Below are 26,141 nucleotides of genomic sequence, written 5' to 3'. Positions count from 1 at the left end.
GGTGCAGTTTCAATACACTCACACAAAGGAGGTAAAGTAACAAGATTTATTATTTTTCGTGAGCAGTGGGGAGAGCAGTCCTCTGTTCCAGGTCATGAGTGATCAGGATATGGCCAGCAGGGCAGCAAGCAAGCACCTGTTCCTTCTAAGGTGACTGGGGTGGAGGTCACTAACTTTTCACAGGCTCAACTCTAAGTGGTTATTTTAAAAGGTGACCAGGGCAAAGCAAAGCAGGAACTTGTGGTAGGAATCCTAAGCTCGGGTCTTTATCAAAATGTCCAGACTCTGGATGTGAGCAGGGCTGTCATACTATAAAATGCTTAGGCAGCAAGCCAGCACATGTGTTTCTCATCACAGTGAGGTGGTAGATTTAAACAGCCCAGTACGGAGCCTGGCATGCAGCTGGCTCTCAGGAAACATTTATTCCTATCCCTTTTCCATTCCCTGAGCCTCATGACGGGCTTCAGGAAGGATAGCAATGCATCGGTAAAGGAGAAGAGATGAGCATTGGGTCTCCAGATCAAACCAGCCATTGGGGGTGAAAGTGCTTTATTTCTCCCATGATCTGCAGAAGGAAGCAGCTTCAGAAATGAGCCCACCCAACAGTTCTTCCAGACACGAAAGTGTAACCCACTCATCTCCACTGGGCACCATCTTCCTGTGGCTCACCCACTCCTCACCAGCCCACTGTAGAAGAGCCGACCACCCAAATTTCCAGAAGGCCAGCTCATGTCCCTCTACCTATCTCCAGAGGCAGGGGTGAATCAAGACAACAATCCAGGAGGGGAACCTACCCAGACTCAACTCAGAGGCCTGTCTCAGAAGGGACAGTGCTCCCCAACAGCTGAGTGGCCACCAAAATATGTGCTTTCAGTAAGTGGGTCCTATTTCTCCAACAAAGCTGGTCTTCCTGCTGTGAATGGACCAAGAAGCCATCCAATGGGATTCCTCTCTGTCCCATGTTTCAGCATGAACTTTCAACTGAAAGCAAGGTAAGGGCAAACATGGGGTCCTTTGGGCAGTAGACTTGAATATTGGCCTATAAAAACCACTGGCCAACCAGGAGCAGAGCCTCCTGAAGGCCAGATGGGGCCAGCATGAGAGCCTGGGCCATCCCTTTCAAAGGAATTTTTATTCCTAAGTGGCAGGTGGTCAACTTGCCCAGTGGTCCTTGACATCTCTTGCCACTTCCAAGGACCTTGACTCAGGCTTCAGTTTAGCTTGTATATTGGAGTAAGTGTTAGTGTGAGGGAGCACTCACTCCATCCTCCATGCCCATCCAAGCACCAGGTGGAGTTGACCCCACCTTCCACCGCAGGGATGACAGCCCCAGGAGGGGCTGACGTCCAGGTAACCACACCAACGGTACAAGGCCAAATTCTGCCTGAGCAGTGGAATGTCCTTGTTCCGCTGATAAGAAGGAGGCTGGAAATCCAGGGCTTGGAGAGCGGCTTAGATCAGGATCTGAGCACAGATCTTGGGGAGATCAGAACTGTCCACAAGGTTTTGACAAAGTATTGCTGCCAGGCCCCCACCCACACTGTCACCACAGACCACGACCCAGGCTGGATCTGCCCCATATGTATTCAAGGACTTCAAGAAGTGGATGGTAGCCACCATGGAGTCTCTTACTGTCACCGGAAACCTATGCTTGAGCATCCTGTGGTATTGGAAAAGGAAATAAGGAGCACAGTTTCCACTCACCACAGAGCCCAAGACACCTGTGTCTAACATCCTTCAGCCCAGATTTCTTCCATTAACCTTTTTCTGAAGCCTGGGCAGGTGACGTTAAAGTAGAAAGCTTAAACTAGGTGACAAACATAAAGCCTTCAGTGCCGGGCATGTAGGCTCAGAAAGTGGTATGCTATTCCCACTGTCTCGATGCCTACTGGGGGGACAGTCTGTGACCACAAGAGCCCTGTCATCCACCTAATGGTCAACAGCTTAGCTAGCATCAACATGATCCCCAGCTTTCTGAACATACCTGATGCTTCTTCCCTGACTCACGCCTGTTTTTATTCTTTTATAAGACTTGCTTGGGTGTAGATTCTAAGTAATCCTGCCATGTTCACAAGTTTTGTGGGAGGATCTTGAAGACTTAAATACCAGAAGGGGCTAGCAGCTAACATACGGTCCCTCCAGATCAGCCATGCCCACTCCAGACCATGGCTCCATGTTCATGCAGTTATGCCAGCTTGGCAGTGCTAGACCGCCTCATCTTTCAAGAGATTCCAGAAATCTGGGGTTGGCAAGGAATTTCACCATTTTAAATGCTGACCTCATTTTTTTAAATTTAATTTAAAAAAAAAAAAAGGAAATACTTTATGGACTCAACAAATCTTCTGTCAGTCATTTCTATTCTGATGCTCCCTGTTCTAAGCTACCCTAGGTTCAGGCTGGGACAACAATGCTTTCAACTCCAAAACGCCATTCTCCCTTGGAGTCATAAAATAACTTTCTTGCAGGGATTTGCTAGTATATTCTACTGATGACCTCTTGTTTCAGCACAACCAGAATGGTAAGACATATAGTGGCCAACAACTGGGTCAAGATTTCCATCCCATTGCAGAAATAGTTTTGGAGCCAAGAATTGTAAAGTGAGGAGTTTCTCCAGGTCTCTCTCTCTCATCCAGGACTGACTTCTGTAATTTTTACTTACTCCACTGGCTGTATTCCCACGAAGACGTGGGCAGTGGGTATTTCTTTATGGCATGTTGCATTTAAATGAAACTTCAGGAAGTGCTTGATCAGGAGGAACCACCGTGGCGCTGGTGACGATGTGTCAGGCAGCAGGGCAGGAGGGCGAGCCCACACCACTATAGTGTTCAGTATGCTCCTCATATGTGTCCAGTTTGCCTGATGTGGAGACCCAGGGAGGGCCCGTCCCAGGTCTCTCCTGCCCCTTCGAGGTTCCAGATTGTAGGGTGACACTCCCAGATTGGTTAAGAGAGAGAGTGGCTTTTAAATTTTTCCTGCTTCCTTCTGTGGCTCTCACCAGGGTGGACCTCCCTCTTGGAAGCACTTGGAAATGATGTAGCAGTGTTTGAAGTTGCCGGGCTTACAGCACAGGGCACTGTGGGCATTTAGTGGAGGGAGGTGCTAAGAGTTCGGAATGTGCAGGGCTATTCTGCTCAATGAAGAGTGTTCCACCCAGATGTGCACTGGTGGTGGAGCTCTGCACTGTATTTGCTTCACGAAGACCACCCCCCGACCCGGTCCAGTTTCCAGATGATGCAGTGCTCAAAAGGCATCGTTTAAACATACCTAAGGGTCACCCGCAGGAAGGAGTGCCCCATCTCTGCCTCTCCCTGTCTCTCCCTTCCCCTCCCTTTTCCTTGCCCTCCTGCTCACTGGCTTCTCACAGCCTGTGCCCTGCCCCTGCTGTCCCCCCAGCCCCAGCCTCCCTCCCCATCATTGCCCTGGCACTCCTGGAATCCCAGCACCTCCCCATCTTCCCCTTACTCACCCAACTGCTAGAACCACTGAGAGTGATCTCCTCGCACAAATGACAGCATAAGCCACGGTGAGTTTCTAGAAAATGAAAGGTTTGAAACATTCAAGCTAGGAAGCTAGTGGGTTTCCTTTGCCAGCCATCCTCAACTGGCCCTTCTCACTAACAGCCATGACAGACGGAGTGCCTAGGTTGATTCTAACAAGATTTTGCAGACTCTCCTCTAGGTCTCAGCAGCCTCCCTCTCTCAACCTTCTCACTACCTCTCCTCTGTGGCACTGTCTCAACAACTTTCTCTAAGACTCACCCCCCACCAACCCCGTCAAATTCTCCAATTCATTCACAGCATCTGAGAAGCTGTCTGGCCATGGAGCACAGTGGTTCAGGGGGTGAGCTCTGGATTCAGACCCAAGTTCAAATCCCAAATTTGCCTCCTTTTAGCTTGACCTGAAGTGGTAGGGGGCAAGTCCCTTCACCTCCCTGAGGTTCAATTTCCCCTTCTGTAAAATGGGGATAATGACAGTGATAGGGCTGTTGGAGGCTTAGATGAGATCATACATATACACGGCTTCCACAGGATCTGCCATGGAAATATTAATATTAATAAATATCAACCAATAAATATTGGCTATTACTACCATTGATAACACAGACCAAATCAAAACCATGGTCACATTAAATCCCTTATTCTCAAAGACTACACGACCCTGGCATTCCACAGGTTAGAAAGCACTATATAATGGTGGTTTTTCTCCTTAATTCATGATGGAAAAAATTAAAACAATAACATCGTCTCAATTTTGCATTTTTTCCCTCATTAATTTTTATCAACTCTTTGTTGAGAAAAAAAAGAGTTGAGAAAAACTGTCTGCCTGTACCAGAATTTGCCTTAATCAATAGCTATCATGAAACAATTGTGTGTTTAATTATTTTCATTTTTTTTAATCCTTATTTCCAGCTAAATAGAGGCAGTGGTCACGCAACATTTCAATGTACTGAATGCCACTGAACTGTACACTTTAAAATGGTTAATTTTATGTTACGTGAATTGTATATATTTATATACATATATACACACACACATATATATACACACAGACACATACACAGATACACATACACAGGCATATATATACATAGGTACTATATATATATAAATATATAAATATATATATATACATAGGTACAATATATATATATAAATATATAACTATATATAGATATACATAGGTACTATATATATATATATCCTTACTTCCAGGAAGTGGTCAATACATTCCATATCTTAGCCTGAATGATCTGGGCCCCGCTAACTGTCCTGGCGTTCCCTGGTCATAATAGCAGCTTTGAGACCTTGGGGAGATGACGGGAGCGCCACCGCCCGCTGGAAGATGGGTGTCCACCCAGCTCTGCTCTGAGAAGATCACACTCCGGGCGGGGTGGTCTGAGGGAAGGACTCTTACTCAAGCTCCCTACGATGCCCCGCCTTGCAGAACACGATGCCAGACCTGAGGGTGCTTGAGGACGCCTTGGGCTGGTACAGCTTCACAGGGATCCTCCCGTACCAGAGGTCCTTGACTATCCTATCCGGATCCTTCTTTAGCGGCACCAGCTCGTGAATGAAACGGACAAATTGGGGCATAGAACAGATTCTCAGTTTCTCAAAAATCGTCCCCTGTTGGTGAGAGAAGAGGAAATGGGGCGGGGAGGGTTTCAGCGTGTGCCGTGCCGGAGCCCTGCCACCGCGGCCCCCTCCGCAGAGCGGCTGGAGGGCAGACTGGACCATAGCCCTGCAGGTCCCCGTGCTGTGCTTGCATCACACCTGCAGAAAATCCACCCACCCCCAGGCCCACGCTGCCCCAGCACCAACTCCTCTCCCTCCTCTCTCCCCAGGCACCCAGCCCCACAAACCAGGTTTCTGGCCACCCCTCGAGGGTCCCTCTAACCTGGAACGCCCCCCACCTCAGCCTGGATGTGACGTCTCTTCCCAGGGAGACCCTCTGGACCACCCTAGTCATCATGGCCATCCTGAGCATTTGCTGCTATTTTTAAGACGTGATGACTGCATTGTGGTTATGTTTTTTAAAAGGGATGGGGAGACAGTTCTTATTTTTTAGAGATACCTACAGAAATATTTTTAGATAAAATAATACCACGTCCAGGATCCACTCGTGAGAAAATGAGAATGAGGGTAAATGTGGGAGCACAGATGAAATGAGATTGGCTGGGATAATCATGAATGCTCTGGGTTGGGTGTCTGGGGCTTCTTTATATTCTTCTGTCTCCTTTGAGTCATGTCTGTAAGTTTGCAGGATAAAAAATAAATATAGGGCTTCCCTGGTGGCGCAGTGGTTGAGAGTCCGCCTGCCGATGCAGGGGACATGGGTTCATGCCCCGGTCCAGGAAGATCCCACATGCCGCGGAACGGCTGGGCCCGTGAGCCGTGGCCGCTGAGCCTGTGCGTCCGGAGCCTGTGCTCCGCAACGGGAGAGGCCACAGCAGTGAGAGGCCCGCGTACCGCAATCAATCAATCAATCAGTAAAAACAAGGAACGTGGACTCTCCCCCAGGCATTCTCTTTCCAGTGGTTCCTCACTCTTCCTGTACCAAGGCCACTGTAGCTTTTAGTGAAGCTCGTGGACGTTTTCACAGAACACCTTTGAATACATCAACTAAAATACATGGGATTATTACATTTTACTGAAATATGGTTATCAAAATACTAGAGTAAATGTATGCTGTAATAATATACCTAATATGCTTCCTTATTAGCACACTAAATAGGAGATCTAGTGGCTGGTCTAATACTATTATAATTTCAAAGGAACGAGGCACATATGCGATTTTTTGCAATCTCTGCAGTAGCTATAATAGGCTCTGAAAATATCCGTGATTCCTCTTGGTGACAAAGTCAAGGGTTCTGCTGTCCCAGCGGTAGTTTGTCCCCTTCATGCATAATGAAAGGAAATAATACTACATTTGCATTAGAGGTTAGTGAAAATGGGGCAATTTCCACCCCATCCAAATTCATGGGCTCTTTGCATTCTGTTGCCCTTGGGGGGTTCTAGGAACCCCAGGTTAAGAAGCCCTACTGCACTCTACTGCCCTGTTTTACTCTCCTCACAGCACCTGCCACTCTGTCACTTTGTTTATTTGTAGTGAGTTTGCTTATTTATTGCTGCCTCCTCACCCCTCCCTGCCATGAGTGTCCAAACTCCCTGCAGGCCGACTCTGTCTGGGATTTTATTTCTCTTGCCCATCACTGATCCTCCAAGCTGGAAAGGGAGAATGACACACAGCAGTTACACAACACAACTTTGTAGAAAAAAACAAATCCAAAAAATAGCAATAAGGCTACTATTTATGAACGGCTTACTCTGTGCTAGGCATGTAAAGCCCACTCTGGATAGATTAACTCATTGCATCCCCACCAAATGCTCTGAAGTGGGGTCTCTTACTTTCCCTGATTTTGCAGATGAGGAAACTGAGTCACTATATTTGGAAACCTGGAGTGTAGACTATGAGACTCAAGGCCAGAAAAACCACAGGACTGAACCATCCCATCTTGTAAAAGCTGAGCCTGCAGGTAAGAAAACTGGCTCCTGGGTTCTCCTCCCTCAAGGCCTGCAGGGAGAACAGGTGCTTGCAATCCCTTTTCATGTAGTAAGAGACTTAAGAAACATATTTCCTATATTCAGTCTCTGTCAGCCCTTCTGGAAAAGTACAGCGAATCCTTATTGGCACCATTTACTCGATCCTCACCATGATCTACTTCCAAGGATCTGATTAAATTACACACACCAGCAACAATGAGCAGGGTCTGACTATAGGACAGGAACAGTTTTCCATCTCTCAAAAGCAACAAAATATTTTTCTAAAAAGTCACATTCTGTAGTTTTGCTCATCCGTCCTAATTTACCCATCTGCTACATTTCTTTATCGTGTTGTTGGCTGCTTCTAGGTAGCAGGTAGGTAGTAACAAGAGCCCTGTGAAGATTATTCCTATCGTCACAGCTTCACAGAGTGGTGGGTGGCACAGGAGGCAGGGTGGAATTTCTCTGTTAGCTGAGAAAGTGAATCATTTTTTGAATGTTGTGGCTCTTAGCCCAGTCCAGCTTGAGAAACACCAGGAAGAGGTTAAGGGCCATGTTATCCAATAGAAATTACTCAGGTCTGAAATATGCTGTCAGCCTCCACCGCCATAATACCACTATTAATTCAACTAGAAGATTCTGGCACGTGTTTCCCCAACTCCCTCCTTAATCCTCAGAAAGAGCAGACAAGTAAAACACAAAACTCACCCATGTCACCGACAGCTGGAAGAAGCAATGGAGGACCTGAAGTTTCACGGGGTGGCCAACGGCTGCAGGGATGTCTGCAGTGAGGAAGTGGTTGCCGACAACCCACAGCCCCACCCCCATGGAGAACACGCAGGCTGTAGCAAGGACCAGAAGCAGGAGCAAGAACATCTTGCTGATTCCACCATGGGAGAGGCCTGTGCTCAGGAGGCTGTGCTCAGGACAGGCTATTTAGGACTCGGATGGGAGTCAGCAGACCTCCTCCACTTATACATCACAACCTGCCCTCACCGCCTCCCCATGTCCTGCAAGCATTGGTCCAGCCAGGTGAGTCACAGACTCAGGTGAGGGCCTGGTTCTAGGACAGGGCCCATGCGGAGGAGAAAGTGGCTCATGCAACCTGATGCAGCTGGAAAGGAGAGCTCCGAAGTCGGAGCTTGCATCCCGGAATTGCTACTAGAAATGGCCTTGGATAAGTCACCGTGGACATCACAAACACTATTCCCTCCACCAGCCCTGGGACCTCATCACCACCTCCTAATTCTGCTCTGGTTGCACTTACTGATCCTCAGCCTGCCAAGGAGGCCCCAGGGCCTAGGCACTTACAGTTACCTACACAATTCTTCCCTGAGACTTCAGCTCACTTCAACCCTCCTCTGCTGTGACTGCGACTCTGCTCAAATGTCACCTTCTGAGTGAGGCCGTCCCTGGCCACCTTATTTAACACTGTAAGTACCCACAAGCCTTCCTATACCCACCCTGGTCCTACCTGCATACTCTGTCTCTATGGCCTTTATCATTGCCTGAGATACCACGTGCTTCACTTGTTCACTTACTGCCTTGAACGTAACCTCTGTGAGGACAGGAATTTTTGTTTTCTTACTTGCTTTGTCCTCAAAGGCTAGATCACGGTTTGGTACATGGTAGGTGCTCAGCAATGTCTGTTGAATGAAGGAATGAATAAACAGGCTTTGTCCTTTTCATCATAAAGCAGAAAAAAAAAAAAAGCTGAGCTCACCTGTCTTTCCAGGTTGAGTCAGAGGTTGATATCAGCGTTCAAAGTCTTCCCTAACAACAAAGTCCCTCATCGTCTGTAACAATGATGATGTCTACTATCTTTCTCACCTCCCCACCGTGGTGTCAGGGCAGCGGTTTTTACACAGGGGGATTTTACCCCCCCCAGGACACATCTGGAGACATTTTTGGTTGTCACAACTCCGTGGGGGCAGGGACTGACACTGGCATCTCGCCGGTCGATGCCAGAGATTTTGGGAAGCATCGTACAGTGCACAGGATGGTCCCCAGAACAAGGAATTATCTGGTCCAATGTATCAATAGTGACAAGGATGAAAAACCCTGAGTTAGTAAGACTTGGATTTGAACCCTGCCGAATGCCAGCATTCTGATCATGAGCAAGTTATAGTCTCTAATCCCCCAGTTCCAAATCTGTAAAATGGGGTGGATAATAATATTATCCCCATGGGGTTGTTGGCTGCATCAAAGGCACCGTGTCTGTAAGCATCTAGCCTGAGTCTGGGTGTGGGAACACTTAACAGGTGTCAGGGAGCAAGGCCAAGACGTTTCTATGTGTTCTCCAAACCCCTTCACTCCCCTTGTGGAGGGAAAAGCACACAGGTGCTAACACTTAATCTAGCCCCTGCTGCTTCTGGAGTGACCACGTGATGTGTTCTGGCCAGGGACTGTGAGTCACCATGCTGCCGCCACTTCCAAGCCTGGTATTAGAAGGTTCATGTGATCCCTCATGCTCGCTCTCTCCAGAAAGGAGGGACTCCTGATGGCTAAGCTTCACAGTGGCAGAGCCTGGATCTCTGTGTCAGTCCTGGAGGTGAGATGCCAGAAAGGGGACCCAGCAGGACCACCTGTCAGGTGTTGCCTGATGGGGTATGCAGGTTGGTGGTGTTAAACAACTGAGATACAGGATTATTGGTCATGGCTACTAGCCTCTCCTGGCTCGTATTGATGCAGTGGCAGTATGAAAGCTGGGAAGGACTTCTGCAACGTCAAAGTCTAAATTTACTTTCATTCTGCGTAACTCTTGTTTATTTCCTTGCGCTTTTATCCTTTCACTGCAAGACACTGAACTCACTCCCAGGAAAGCCACTGATCCTGACACCTGAACCCTGCATCCACCGCCATCTGAGGTGAGCAGTGAAGGAACCCAGACTGGCAGACACCCAGGCACTCTTCCACCTCTGCTTCTGACCTAGCACGATAAGACTGGGCAATTTACTCACCCTCTCTCTGCTGGCAGCTTCTTCACTTATAAAACAAAGCTGGGGTTCCAACTCTGTGTCCGGTGCTGAGCCAAACCCTCTGCATGTGTTAATACATTTAGCTCTCCCATCAACCCTTTATTTAGGTAGACTCTCTTCTTGTCCCCATTTTATGGATAAGGAAACTCAGCCTCTGTGAGGCGAAGTAGCTTCCCCAAGGTCACGATACTCATAAACCTAAGTTGTAGGGGAGCCTCATAACCAAGCAAGACTCTTCTCAGGCCCTTATTTTGAGCACTGCCAAAATTTCAATGAATAAAGAAAACACTCAGCAGATCTTACCTACACCTCAACCAGTCTCCCATCCAGCCCCTGCGGAAACTTGGCTGAACAGGAACAGACTCAGCAGGAACTCCCAGCTCACTGCATAACCGGCAGCCAGGTTAAAAATCTGTGTCAGGCCTAAGATTTATTATTTTATGACAAAGGTAAAGAAGAGTCTATCAGCTATTCAGACTTACTGATTTTTTTAAAACATCCTTTTTTTTTTAAGTCTGCAAGTAATACGCATTCATTTTGGTGTATCACCATACTGACTTTTTTCCACACTAGCAACGGAGTCCCTTGCCTGTAGGATAGAGCTGTGTCAGGCATTTAAATAATACTTTCTGGATTTTTGTGATGTTGGTGGTATTTTCAGCTTTTAAAAATGTGTAGTTTTCCCATAATTCAAAAAGAGACATGTACCACAATGTTCGTTGCAGCACTATTTTCAATCGCCAGGACATGGAAGCAACCTAAGTGTCCATCGACAGATGAATGGATAAAGAAGGTGTGGCACATATATACAAGGAAATATTACTCAGCCATAAAAAGAAAGAAAACTGAGTTATTTGTAGTGAGGTGGATGGACATAGAGTCTGTCATACAGAGTGAAGTAAGTCAGAAAGAGAAAAACAGATACCGTATGCTAACACATATATATGGAATCTAAAAAAAAAAAAAAAGTTTCTGAAGAACCTAGGGGCAGGACAGAATAAAGACGCAGACATAGAGAATGGACTTGAGGACACGGGAGAGGGAAGGGTAAGCTGGGATGAAGTGAGAGAATGGCATGGACATATATACACTACAAAGTGTGAAATAGATAGCTAGTGGGAAGCAGCCACACAGCACGGGGAGATCAGCTCTGTGCTTTGTGACCACCTAGAGGGGTAGGGTAGGGAGGGTGGGAGGGAGACGCAAGAGGGAGGGGATATGGGGATATATGTATATGTACAGATGATTCACTTTGTTATACAGCAGAAACTAACAAACCATTGTAATGTAATTATACTCCAATAAAGATGTTAAAAACAAACAAAAAAAAAACCTTCCTGTACTTCAGCTGATTTTCTTGTATTATCTTTTCTCTGAGGTATTGGATACATAATTAGTTAAAAGAGTGTTTACTGTTACATGAATATTAAGTAGTATCATCTTTATTCTGTCTGAAGAACCACATTCAGAGAAACTGACCTCCTGATCAAAACAGGAGTTTAAGATTCTTTGGGTTTGGAATACATTAACTTTTTGCATTTGAAATTTTTTCTGCAAGCTAAATATTCTGTCTTGTTCACATTAAACTAATGAGCTCAGTAAAAAAAATAAAATAAAATAAAAAATTTTTTTAATTTGTAGTTTTCTGTGCTTTCTTTTCTTATTCTAAATATGTACTCACTTTTAAACCTGAATTGTATTCATAATTTTGCATTCCTTTTCTTGAAGAAAACTCTCAAAATTGTATAAACCCCACAAAACCTGGATCCCCAGGCTGTGTGTGTGTGTGTGTGTGTGTGTGTGTGTTTAAATGGGAGCAGATGGGATATGTTCTTTGGAACCTGTTCTTTTTTTTTTTTTTGAATTTTATTTTATTTATTTTTTTAGAACAGCAGGTTCTTATTAGTCATCAATTTTATACACATCAGTGTATACATCAATCCCAGTCACCCAATTCATCACACCACCACCACCCCGCCGGCCACTTTCCCCCCTTGGTGTCCATACGTTTGTTCTCTACATCTGTGTCTCTATTTCTGCCTGGAAAATGTTCTTTTCACTCAATAATTTTCCATGCCAATAAAAGTAATTATATAACATAATTTTCAGTGATTATAGAATATTTCATTATTCCACCATTTCTTGTGCTGTAATTTAGTTCACCAATCCCCTATTGTTAGACATCTACATTTTCTGTTTTTTCCTAAATCTTTTCATAACTCTCAATTATTTCTCTGGGATAACTCTCTAAATGTGGAACTGATGGGTCAAACATAAAAATATTTTCAGGCTTTTGATGCATATGAACATGTTACCCTTCAGAGAAGTTGTATCAATTTACACTCCTACCCAAACTAGATCCCAGAATGATTTTTTTTCCAGTTCTCTCACCAACACTGGATATTACCATTGTGTTTGAATTTGGCCAGCTTTGATGTCTTTTTAAAATTATCTCTCAGTGTTGTTTTAGTTTGCATTTCTTTGAATCTAATGAAGTAGACCATTGTTTCATATTTTATTGGTTGACTTTCTTCTCTTGTGGATTCATATGAATCAATTTTGTGTGTTCATACCCTTTATCTATTTTCCTGTTGATATATGTTTGTCTTTTTGCATTGACTTATACATGCTCTTTATATAGTAAAATGTTTGTTTTGTGCTTGCAAACATTTTTTTCTGGTTGTTTGCCTTTTAACTTTATGTTATTTTTCTGCACTGATGTTCATAATTTTTATTCAGTGAAATTTGTCATCTATTCTCTTACAATTCTTAGAAAAATTCTCTTACAGTACATGAAACTGTGTGGCAATGATTTTGAAAATGGAGAACTTCCCTGTCAAAACGTAAGTACCAGAATTTCACGCAAGAAATGCAAAATACAAATACATTGATTCTTATGAGAGGGATTGGAAAGTCTGTCATCATTGAGGTTTATAAACATTAAAACATTTGTATGACAAAAAAATAATACAGACACAGAACTTATGGCATGAACATGGCAGTGTAGTTTCAGTATTTTCTCCTCTATTTGCCTGGAAATCATACAAAAGTACAAAGAGAATGAGGGGATAGATAAGAATCAATACAGAACCATTTTGTATGTCCTAGATATATTAATTAGGGTAGGTAATACTAGCTACTCTAACAAATGATCCTCATATCTCAGATCTTGATAGAATAAAGACTTATTTCCTTCTCACAGCCTAGACACTTGGGTGCCTCGTGAACAACCATACCACGTGGTGATTGTAGGATCCACATTCCTTCCATCTATTTGTCTGTCATCCCCTAGGCCCTCACCCTGCTCTACCCTCCACTGCCTGCTCTGTACCTCACCAGGAGGCTGAGGGAAGAGAATGCTCATGTAGGAGAATTTAAGGGTCAGGCCTGGAAATACATTCCAATGGCCAGAACACATTCACATGGCTTCACCTAAATGCATGTGACCCTAGGAAATGCAAATCTTCCACGTATCTAAGATGAATATATAATGGAGTTTGGTGAATTCACAGGATTTTTCGGCCACGGCCTTTCTTCCCCCAAGCAGGAAGAGATTTAATATAGGGAATTGGAAATTTGGGAAACTTTTGGGTGCGTGAAAAGAGCAAAGGTCAGAGGGAGGGGCAGGCTTTCTGTAAACAGGAAGTGCAGGTGTCATAGGAAACCACTGCTGCTGATTTCTGCAATGCAGAAGTGGGTGACCCTCTGGAGGGCACCTGGAGCCACACGCAAAACTTCAAGTCTTCTACCTGCTGATGCTCACGTGCCTGCACTCAGCTTCTGTTGAGAAAAATGACTTCGGCTTCTAGCTGCCTTCCAAATCTTACAGGAAGGTTTCTCTTGGGCAAACTGGAGCACTGCTGGCTGGAGAGTCTGGGAAATGCCATTCCCCTGCATCTAGCCCCTGGACAGAAGAAAGAGCTTAGAAGGGTAGGGAGGGTGCTGGGTGCCAGCATCTGACACAAGAAGTAAATGCTAGATTGATCATGACATTCAGACTCCTTGAAGCCCAACCATGAACTGCCTAGAAGTCCGTGGCCCTAGGTCAAGTATCCCTGGTATGTATCCTTGCAGTGTTACTCAGTACTTCTGTGCATTCATTAAGTAACTTCTAGCAGTATTTTCCTTTATGTATCTTGTTGCAGTGTTATTTGGCACAGAATTACACATTTATGGTGAAAGTTGCCTGTATCGGTTTGCTGGGCCTGCCATAGCAAAGTACCATGGACTGGGGGGCTTAATCAACAATTCATCCTCTCACAGTCTGGAGGCAGGAAGTCCAACATCAAGGTGTTGGCAGGGTTGGTTCCCTCTGAGGGCTGTGAGGGAAGGATGTGTCCCAGGCCTCTCTCCTTGGTTTGTAAATGGCCATCTTCACCCTATGTCTCTGCACGTGGTCTTCCCTCTACACACGGCTGTATCCAAACTGCCCTTTCTTACTGAAAACATGGGAAATGAAACAGTCACCAAGTCCAGGAAGCACAGAGAGCCCCAGGCAGGATAAACCCAAGGAGAAACATGCTGAGATACATAGCAATCAAACTGACAAAAAATAAAGACAAAGAAAAATTATTAAAAGCAACAAGAGAAAAGCAACAAATAACAAACAAAGGAACTCCCATAAAGTTATCAGCAGATTTCTCAGCAGAAACTCTGCAGGTCAGAAGGGAGTGGCAAGATATATTTAAAGTGATGAAAGGGAAGAACCTACAACCAAGAATACCCTACCCAGCAAGGCTCTCTTGTAAATCAAAAGTTTTACAGAGAAGAAACAGGTAAGAGAATTCAGCACCACCAGACCAGCTTTGCAACAAATACTAAAGGAACTTCTCCAGGCAAAAAAAGAGAAAAGGCCATGACTAGAAACAAGAAAATTATGGGACTTCCCTGGTGGCACAGTGGTTAAGAATCTGCCTGCCAATTCAGGGGACATGGGTTTGATCCCTGATCTGGGAAGATCCCACAAGCTTTGGAGCAACTAAGCCCATGCACCACAACTACTGAGCCTGTGTGCTGCAACTACTGAAGCCCACAGGCCTGGAGCCCATGCTCCACAACTAGAGAAGCCACCGAAATGAAAAGCTCATGCAGCACAACGAAGAGTAGCCCCCTCTCAGCACAACTAGAGAAAAGAGCCTGCACCCAGCAACAAAGACCAAATGAGGCCAAGAAAAAAAAAAAGAAACAAAGAAAGAAAAGAAAACTACTAATGGAAAAGCTCACCAGTAAAGGCAAACATACAGTAAGGGTAGTAAATCATCCACACACAAATATGATATCAAAGCAAGCAATTGTGAGAAGAGGAGAGTACAAACGTAGGATATTGGAAATACATTTGAAATTAATGGACCAACAACTTAAAACAGTCTTGTTTATATATAGACAGATAACCAACAAGGACCTACTGTATAGCACAGGGAACTCTGCTCAATATTCTGTAATAACCTAAACGGGAAAAGAATTTGAAAAAGAATAGATACATATATATGCATAATTAATCACTTTGCTGTACACCTGTAACTAACACAACACTGTTAATCAATTACACCCCAATATAAAATAAAAATTTTAAATAAAAATAAAAAATTTTAAGTAAAAAAATAAAATAAAATAAAAGAGGAGATTGGTTCAAGATGGCAGAGTAGGACATTCACTCACTCCCTCTTGAAAGAACATCAGAATCACAACTAACTGTTGAACAATCATTGACAGGAACACACTGGAATTCACCAAAAAAGATACCCCACATCCAAAGACAAAGGAGAACCTACAATGAGATGGTAGGAGGGGTGCAGTCACAATAAAATCAAATCCCATAACCACTGGGTGGGTGACTCACAAACTGGAGAACAATTATAAAACAGAAGTCCACCCATTGGAGTGAAAGTTCTGAACCCCATGTCAGGCTTCCCAACCTGGGGGTCCAGCAATGAGAGGAGAAATTCCCAGAATCAGACTTTGAAGGCTAGTGGGATTTGATTGCAGGACTTTGACAGGACTGGGGGAAAGAGAGACTCGATTCTTGAAGGGCACACACAAAGTAGTGTGTTCATCAGGACCCAGGGGGAAGGGGCAGTGACCCCAGAGAAGATTGAACCAGACCTCTCTGCTACTGTTGGAGGGTCTCCTACAGAGGCAGGTGGTGGCTGTCATTCACCATGAGGACAAGGGCACTGGCAGCAAAAGTTTTGGGAAGTATACCTTGGCATGAGCCCTCCAGGAGTCTGCCATTAACCCCACCAAAGAGAAGTAGCTTCTAGTGCTGGGTCGCCTCAGGCCAAACAACCAACAGGGAGGGAACTCAGCCCACCCATCAGCAGACAAGCTGATTAAAGTTTTACTGAGCTCTACCCACCAGCGCATCACCCAGCTCTACCCACCACCAGTCCCTCCCATCAGGAAACTTGCACAAGCCTCTTAGATAACCTCATCCACCAGAGAGCAGACAGCAGAAGCAAGAAGAACTACAATCCTGCAGCCTGTGGAAAGAAAACCACATTCTTAGAAAGATAGACAAAATGAAAAGGCAGAGGACTATGTACCAGATGAAGAAACAAGATAAAACCCCAGAAAAACAACTAAATGAAGTGGAGATAGGCAACACTTTAGAAAAGAATTAAGAATAATGATAGTGAAGATGACCCAGGACCTCGGAAAAAGAATGGAGGCAAAGATCAAGAAGACACAAGATTAAATTTGTTATAAGGCAAAAAATAAAAAAAAATAAAAAAAAATTTTAAAAAAAGCAAAAAAAAAAAAAAAGAAGACACAAGAAATGTTTAACAAAGACCTAGAAGAATTAAAGAACCAACACTTAGAAGAATTAAAGAACAAACAGAGATGAACAATACAATAACTGAAGTAAAAAAATACACTAGAAGGAATCAATAGCAGAATAACTGAGGCAGAAGAACGGATAAGTGACCTGGAAGACAGAATGTTAGAATTCACTGCCCTGGAATAGAATAAAGAAAAAAGACTGAAAAGAAATGAAGACAGTCTAAGAGGCCTCTGGGACAACATAAAATACACCAACATTCACACTATAGGGGTCCAGAAGGAGAAGAGAGAGAGAAAGGACCCGAGAAAATATTTCAAGAGATTATAGTCCAACACTTCCCTAACATGGGAAAGGAAATAGCCACCCAAGTCCAGGAAGCACAGAGAGTCCCAGGTAGGATAAACCCAAGGAGAAACATGCTGAGACACATAGTAATCAAACTGACAAAAATTAAAGACAAAGAAAAATTATTAAAAGCAACAAAGGAAAAATGACAAATAATATACAAAGGAACTCCCATAAGGTTAACAGCTGATTTCTCAACAGAAACTCTACAATCCAGAAGGGAGTGGCATGATATACTTAAAGTGCTGAAAGGGAAGAACTTACAACCCAGATTATTCTACCCAGCAAGGATCTCATTCAGATTCAATGGAGAAATCAAAAGCTGTACAGACAAGAAAAAGCTAAAAGAATTCAGCACCACCAAACCAGCTTTACAACAAATGCTAAAGGAACTTCTCTAAGTGGGAAACACAAGAGAAGAAAAGGACCTACAAAAACAAACCCAAAACAATTAAGAAAATGGTAATAGGAACATACATAGAGATAATTACCTTAAATGTAGATGGATTAAATGCTTCAACCAAAAGACACAGGCTCGCTGAATGGATACAAAAACAAGACCCATATATATGCTGTCTACAAGAGACCCACTTCAGACCTAGGGACACATACAGACTGAAAGTGAGGGGATGGAAAAAGATATTCTATGCAAATGGTAATCAAAAGAAAGCAGGGGGGGCTTCCCTGGTGGCGCAGTGGTTGAGATTCCACCTGCCGATGCAGGGGACACGGGTTCGTGCCCCGGTCTGGGAAGATCCCACATGCCGTGGAGCAGCTGGGCCCGTGAGCCATGGCTGCTGAGCCTGCGCGCCCAGTGCCTGTGCTCCGCAACGGGAAAGGCCACAAAAATGAGAGGCCCACATACTGCAAAAAAAAAAAAAGCAGGGGTAGCAATACTCATATGAGATAAAATAGACTTTAAAATAAAGAACGTTACAAGACACAAGGAAGGACACTGCATAATGATCAAGGGATCAATCCAAGAAGAAGATATAACAATTATAAATATATATGCACCCAACACAGGAGCACCTCAACATATAATGCAAATGCTAACAGCTACAAAAGAGGAAATTGACAGTAACACAATAATAGTGGGGGAATTTAACGCCTCACTTACACCAATGGACAGATCATACAGACAGAAAATTAATAAGGAAACAAAAGCTTTAAATGACACAATACACGAGATAGATTTAATTGATGTTTATAGGCCATTCCATTCAGAAACACTAGATTACACTTTCTTCTCAAGTGCAGATGTAACATTCTCCAGGATAGATCACATCTTAGGTCACAAATCAAGCTTCGGTACATTTAATGAAATTGAAATCATATCAAGCATCTTTTCCAACCACAATGCTATGAGATTAGAAATCAATTACAGGGAAAAAAAGTAAAAAAAAAAAAAAACACAAACACATGGAGGCTAAACAACACGTTACTAAATAACCAAGAGATCACTGAAGAAATCAAATAGGAAATCAAAAAATACCTAGAGACAAATGACAACGAAAACACGGCAATCCAAAACCTATGGGATGCAGCAAAGTCAGTTCTAAGAGGGAAGTTTATAGCAATACAATCTTACCTCAAAAACAAGAAAAGTCTCAAATAAAAATCTAATCTTACACCTAAAGGAACTAGAGAAAGAAGAACAAACAAAACCCAAAGTTAGTAGAAGGAAAGAAATCATAAAGATCAGAACAGAAGTAAATGAAATAGAAACAAAGAAAACAATAACAAAGATCAATAAAACTAAAAGCTGGTTCTTTGAGAGGATAAACAAAATTGATACACCATTAGCCAGACTCAACAAGAAAAAGAGGGAGAGGACTCAAATCAATAAAATTAAAAATGATGAAGTTACAACGGACTCTGCAGAAATACAAAGCATCATAAGAGACTACTACAAGCAACTCTATGCCAATAAAATGGACAACCTGGAAGGAATGGACACATTCTTAGAAACGTATAATGTTCCAAGACTGAACCAGGAAGAAATAGAAAATATGAACAGACAAATCACAAGTAATGAAATTGAAACTGTGATTTAAAATCTTCCAACAAACAGAAGTCCAGGACCAGATGGCTTCACAGGTGAATTCTATCAAACATTTAGAGTAGAGCTAACACCCATCCTTCTCAAAGTCTTCCAAAATATTGCAGAAGAAGGAACACTCCCAAACTCCTTCTATGAGGCCACCATCACCCTGATACCAAACCAGACAGAGATACTACAAAAAAAGAAAATTACAGACCAATATCACTGATGAATAGAGATGCAAAAATCCTCAATGAAACACTAGCAAACAGAATCCAACAACACATTAAAAGGATCATACACTATGACCAAGTGGGATTTATCCCAGGGATGCAAGGATTCTTCAATATACGCCAATCAATCAATATGATACACCATATTAACAAACTGAAGAATAAAAACCATATGATCATCTCAATAGATGCAGAAAAAGCTTGTGACAAAATTCAACACTCATTTATGATAAAAACTTTCCAGAATGTGGGCACAGAGGAAACCTACCTCAACATAATAAAGGCCATATATGACAAACCCACAGCAAACATCATTCTCAATGGTGAAAAATTGAAAACATTTCCTCTAAGATCAGGAACAAGACAAGGATGTATACTCTTGCCACTCTTATTCAACATAGTTTTGGAAGTCCTAGCCATGGCCATCAGAGAAGTAAAAGAAATAAAAGGAAAAAAAACTGGAAAAGAAGAAGTAAAACTATCACTGTTTGCAGATGACATGACACTATACATAGATAATCCTAAACATGCCACCAGAAAACTACTGGAGTTAATCAATGAATTTGGTAAACTTGTAGGATATAAAATTAATGCACAGAATCTCTGGCATTCCTATACACTAAAAAACAAAAGACCAGAAGGAGAAATTAAGGAAACAATCCCATTCACCACTGAAACAAAAAGAATACAATACCTAGGAATAAACATAACTAAGGAGGTAAAAACTCGTACCCAGAAAACTATCAGACACGGATGAAAGAAATCAAAGATGACACAAACAGGTGGGAGAGAAATACCATGTTGAAGAACCAATATTATGAAAATGACTATACTACCCAAAGAAATCTACAAATTCAATGCAATCCCTATCAACTTACCAATGACATTTTTTACAGAACTAGAACAAAAAAATCTTAAAATCTGTATGGAAGCACAAAAGACTCGAATAGCCAAAATAATCTTGAGGGGAAAAAATGGAGTTGGAGGAATCAGGCTCCCTGACTTGAGACTATACTACAAAGCTACAATCATCAAAACAGTATGATACTGACACAAAATCAGAAATATAGATCAATGGAACAGGATTGAAATCCAGAGATAAACCCACATATTTATGGTCACCTCATCTATGACAAAGGAGGCAAGAATATACAATTGGGAAAAGACAGCCTCTTCAATAAGTGGTGCTGTGAAAACTCGACAGCTACATGTAAAAGAATGAAATTAGAACACTCCCTAACACCATACACAAAAATAAACTCAAAATGGATTAAAGACCTAAATGTAAGACCTAACACTATAAAACTCTTAGAGGAAAACATAGGAAGAACACTCTTTGACATAAATCACAGCAAGATCTATTTGACCCACCTCCTAGAATAATGGAAATAAAAACAAAAATAAACAAATGGGACCTAATGAAACTTAAACCTTTTGCACAACAAAGGAAACTATAAACAAGATGAAAAGACAACCCTCAGAATGGGAGAAAATATTTTCAAATGAAGCAACAGACAAAGGATTAATCTCCAAAATATCCAAGCAGCTCATCCAGCTCAATATCAGAAAAACAAACAACCCAATCCAAAAATGGGCAAAAGCCCTAAAAAGATATTTCTCCAAAGAAGATATACAGATTGACAACAAACACATGAAAGAATGCTCCGTATCACTAATCATTAGAGAAATGCAAATCAAAACTACAATGAGGGATCACCTCACAACAGTCAGAATGGCCATCATCAAAAAATCTACAAACAACAAATGCTGGATAGAGTGTGGAGAAAAGGGAACCCTCTTGCACTGTTGGTGGGAATGTAAATTGATACAACCACTATAGAGAACAGTATGGAGGTTCCTTAAAAAACTAAAAACAGAATTACCATATGACTCTGCAATCCCACTACTGGGCATATACCCAGAGAAAACCATAATTCAAAAAGACAGAGGTACCCCAATATTCATTGCAGCACTATTTACAATAGCCAGGCCATGGAGGCAACCTAAATGCCCATCAACAGATGAATGGATAAAGAAGATGTGGTACATACATACAATGGAATATTACTCAGCCATAAAAAAGAACTAAACTGAGTCATTTGTAGAGACGTGGATGGACCTAGAGACTGCCATGCAGAGTGAAGTAACTCAGAACGAGAAAAACAAATATTGTATATTAACGTATATATGTGGAATCTAGAAAAATGGTACAGATGAACCAGCTTGCAAGGCAGAAATAGAGACACAGATGTAGAGAACAAGCATATGGACACCAAGGGCGGAAGCAGGAGCGGGGGAGGGGTGGTGGTGGTGGGATGAACTGGGGGATTGGGATTGACATATATACACTAATATGTATAAAATTGATAACTAATAAGAACCTGCTGTATAAATTTTAAAAATAATAAATAAATAAAAATAAAAACACTAAACTATGTGGAGGATACCATTTTCATGGATTAGAAGATTCAATCCTGAAAAATGTCAGTTTTCTCCAAATTGATCTTTTGATTCTATTCATTCCCAATCAAAGTCCCAGCTGTATTTTTTTTGCAGAAATTGACAAGTTGGTTTTAAAATGTACATGGAAATGCAAAGCAGAAGACTTACACTTTGAGATATCAAGATTATTAGAAAGCTACTGTAATTAAAAGGACATGGATAGACACACATGTGGATAGGCACGAGGATAGACCAGTGTAACAGAATAGGGAGTCCAGAAATTTATCCATATACAGATGGCCACCTGGTTTATAACAAAGTTGGTACTATAGTGCTGTAAATAAAGCATGAGCTTCTTAATAATATACTATACACAAAAAATAAATTTCAGATGGATTGCAGATCAAAAATGTAACAGACAAAACAGTGATACTTTTAGGTGAAAATGTGGAGAGCATCTTGATCACCTTGGAGTAGGCAAAGATTTCCTAGAGGACACTGAAAGCTCTAATGAAAAATGAGGGAGAAATGATAAATCGAACTATATTAAGATTGAGGACTTCTGTTCATCAAAAGACACCCTTAAGAGAGGAAAATAGCAACCCATAGAGTGGAAGATATAATTGCAACACATATTTTCAACAACTGAATCACATTCAGAATGTTAACCTCTAAAAAAACAAAAGAGCCAGTTATTTTACCAGCAAAATGAGTTTATTCAGGAATAGGAGAGAATTGCAACTTGGAAGACGCAAACTGTGGCAAACTATAGGCAAGTCAAAGAACAGCGGAAAGGGGCTTAACTTTTAAAGAGGAAAGGAGGAAATTGGGGAGGGTTGTGGTGGTTCTTCATTGGCTACATGAAATGTGCAGATAGTTGTTGATGGATCGGAAGGAAATCTTTTCTTCCTGCTGGAGTCTGAAGCTGCAATGAGTGATACATACATGAGAGCTCCCCCTTTGGGGCATCCTGCCTCCATTTAAACGAGGTTCCCTTTATTAATTTTCACAAGTTTTTTTTGCATTATTGGGACTCTTTACAGGCATACCTTGGAGATATTTTGGGTTCGGTTCCAGACGACTGCAATAAAGTGAATTTTGCAATAAAGCGAGTCACAAATTTTTAGTCTCCCGGTGAATATAAAAGTTATGTTAAAAAAAAAGTTATGTTCACACTATACTGTAGTCTATTAAGTGTACAATAGCATTATGTCTAAAAAAAAGTACATACCTTAATTTTAAAAATACTTTATTGCTTAAAAAAAAAACCACTAACCATCATCTGAGCCTACTGCAAGTCATAATCTTTTTTTCTGGTGGATGGTTTAAAATATCGTGAGAATTACCAAAATGTGACACAGAGACACAAAGTGAGCAAGTAGTGTTGGAAAAAAATGGCACTAATAGAATTGCTTGATGCAGAGTTGCCACAAACCTTCAGTCTGTAAAAAATGCAATGTCTGCAAAGTGCAGTAAACTGAAGCACGATAAAACAAGGTATGCCTGTAAAGAGAACCAATGAAGACAAAAGATGAAAAATCTAACAGAAAAAAATGAGCAAAACATATGATAAGCCCCTCACAAAAGAGAATATCCAAATAGCCAATAAACATATGGCTAGGTGCTATTTCACTAGCCATCACGGAATGCAAAGTTAAAACACAATGTGATGCTGCTTACACACCTATCAGAAGGAAAAAAATGTACAAAACCAAGTCTTGGGAACAATGTTGAGCATCCCAAACTTTCATACACTGCTGGTAAATTGGCACAACTACTTTAGAAAACTTTTTGGAAGTATCTGCTAGTGATCTGAATACATTCATACTCTCTGATTCAGCTATTCTACTGCTAGGGATGTAGCCATTTGCTTTCTCCTAGGGTAAGGCTGCTCTAACTTCATGAGCACTTGAATAACCTGGGGATCTGTTTTAAACACAGATTCTTACAGATTCTGATTCAGTACGTCTGCCAGGGGGCTGAGATTTTGCATTTCTTACAAGCTCACAGGAAATGCTGGTGTCACTGGTCAAGGGACCACCATTTGAGAAGCGGTGACATAACTCAAGGTGATGGTGACAATCTCTCCTTTACCTTTAAGATTGTCAACCAGAGGCTTAGAGGAGGTGGGACCCACTGGCTTCATCATGCACCACCAGCAACTGTCTGTCCATCTTCCAACCAGAGCAGGTGAAAAGTACCTGCCATCATAGATGGAGAGCTGCTATTCTTGGCTTTGGAGAAGGGCAGAAACATTCATAGATTCTTTATGAAACTGGTAGCAATATTCATAATATTCTCAGCACAAGGGAAGGAAACCCACTTAATGCTGATGGCTCTGTGAAAGCCTACTTCAGTATGGTGCCAGGCCACTGGTACCCCTTGCTCCTCCAGTCTCTTTTTATAAAGCAAGACATCATCTCAAAGGACATCATGCTCACAGCTTACAAGACAGGTCTCAGGCAGCTGATGGATGATGTCATCATCACCAACAAGAGGCAAATGTTCTAAGTTGAGGATCTCTCTGCTTTCTAGATGGGCTTGTAGCCGTGGCCCCCAGGCCTCCTCCAATGCTGTTTCCACCAATGACCACCTGGGTTGGATCCACCCTATAGGACTTCAGAGTCTTCAGGAAGGTGATGGAAACATTCAGACAATCATTAAACATGGCTGGGAACGTGTGTTCAGGGACTTTCCAGTATCTGGGGAGGAATCAAAAACCAATGATCAACATAATAATCTCCTAATACTCTCAACCACCAAAACAATTTTTATTCTGCACTGCAAGAGGGAAAACTCAAACCCCCACTGACCATCAATGAACCAGTCACTGTACCAGGCACTTTCGTGATTTACCCTATCCTCACAGCATCATATATCATGAGCATAACTTCTTGAGAAACATGAGGAGGACTCATCAGTGAGCTAGAATTGGAATGCCTTGTGCTCATCACCCAGCTTTAAGATGGAATAATTGAAGGGAGGAAATAATCCATTTCCTCCTTCCCTCACCTATGCAGGTACATTTCTTCAGCCAAAGGTAAAGGAGTCTGAATTTTCTATTTGTCCTAAACCATTTGTTTTCAATTATTTTTGTCCACATTTTGCACTTTATGACTTTCCTGAGAGGAACTCATGTTATTTTCATATGATGAATATAACCTACACAGCACTGACATTTATCTCTGGCCTGAGTCAGAGGATTATAGCCAAGACCTATTTGCTGGTCTTGTAAACCATGGAGTGTCAAAAAATAGGCTCCTCCCTTCCTTCCTCTTCCTCCTCCTCTTCTTCCTCCTCAATCATCCTTTCAAACATTGGGCTTTGGGGTCAGTCTTAGATCTCCCTTCCTTCTCTTCCTCAACACTCTCCACCCCTTTGGCTGTAAGTACCACCCACAGACATTTATATCATCAGCTCTGAACTCTCTCCAGAGCTTCGGACTCAAATATCCAACTTCCCTATTGACATGTCCTTTTCTGTCCCATTTCTTTCCTATCTTAGGAAATTACATTGCCGTAGCTTCATTCAGAATCCCTAGAGTTCTCTATGACTCTTCCTGTTCCTGAAGTCCTCATACCCAAGCCATTACTGGGCCATTAGATTCTAGATCCCAAAGACATCTATATCAATCCCTTTTTATTATTCTCAGTCATGGCTTCCTACTCCTTCCCTTCCAATCACTTTAGAATTTTGAATTATATTTAATTGCTTTTCTGCTTACTTTCTGTCTCCCCAAGGAAATTACAATTCCAACAAGAACCTATGTCTATTTTACTCACTTTGGCATCCATAGTGTCTAGCACCTACTGTAGGTGCTCAATAAATAATCATTGATAGGTGAATAAATTATGGCCATGGACAAAGGTGATGACCTAAAATAAATACACTGCCACTTATTTTTCCAGCAAAAATGGTCTTTTTCAGGATCAGCAATGAATTGCACCTTGGGGTCTGCAACCATGGTGAGCCACATTCAAGTCTCCACATAACAAGGGAAGAACTCTTTTATAAAGGGGAAAGGAAAGTTGGAAGGGCTATAGTAAACAAAGAGTCCATGGCTTTTCAATGGCTGAGTTGTTGTCAGGAAAGAAGTCTTCTTACTTCCTGTTGGGTTCTTCTATCCTCGCAGGGCATGACATCTCCCCCTCTGCTCTCCTGACTCTAATTAATCGAGGTTTCTGTTTATTCATTTTTTTACATTTCCCCCTGTTGATCAAGATCCTCCTCTGAAAGCATCACTGGTCAAGAGTCAGGTTTTATGGTTTCAGTAAA

At 42.2% G+C, this 26,141-nt stretch overlaps 1 protein-coding gene and 1 pseudogene across 2 annotated transcripts in view; both read right to left on the bottom strand.

Moving 5' to 3' along the window:
* Positions 1-1,452: 1,452 nt before the first annotated feature.
* On the bottom strand, positions 1,453-7,919 carry LOC309800617 (arylacetamide deacetylase-like 3; the record flags this gene model as incomplete). Its single annotated transcript, XM_082614782.1, has 3 exons — positions 1,453-1,660; positions 4,915-5,126; positions 7,752-7,919. 3 exons carry the CDS (start codon positions 7,917-7,919, stop codon positions 1,453-1,455), a joined length of 588 nt encoding a protein of 195 aa, XP_082470908.1.
* Positions 7,920-9,554: 1,635 nt separating this feature from the next.
* Positions 9,555-26,141, bottom strand: part of LOC309800616 (arylacetamide deacetylase-like 4) — a 41,477-nt pseudogene continuing 24,890 nt past the window's right edge. The window contains exons 4-5 of the transcript in view: positions 24,190-24,568; positions 9,555-9,588 (exon numbers count right to left, since the gene is read on the bottom strand). The product of the transcript in view is annotated as an arylacetamide deacetylase-like 4 (transcript). The remainder of the gene's footprint in view (positions 9,589-24,189; positions 24,569-26,141) is intronic.

Source organism: Mesoplodon mirus (assembly GCF_964341445.2).
Source record: "Mesoplodon mirus genome assembly, chromosome: 3".
Taxonomy (NCBI): domain Eukaryota; kingdom Metazoa; phylum Chordata; class Mammalia; order Artiodactyla; family Ziphiidae; genus Mesoplodon; species Mesoplodon mirus.
The sequence above is the reverse complement of the archived record's forward strand: the minus strand, read 5'-3'. Positions and strand labels throughout refer to the sequence as shown.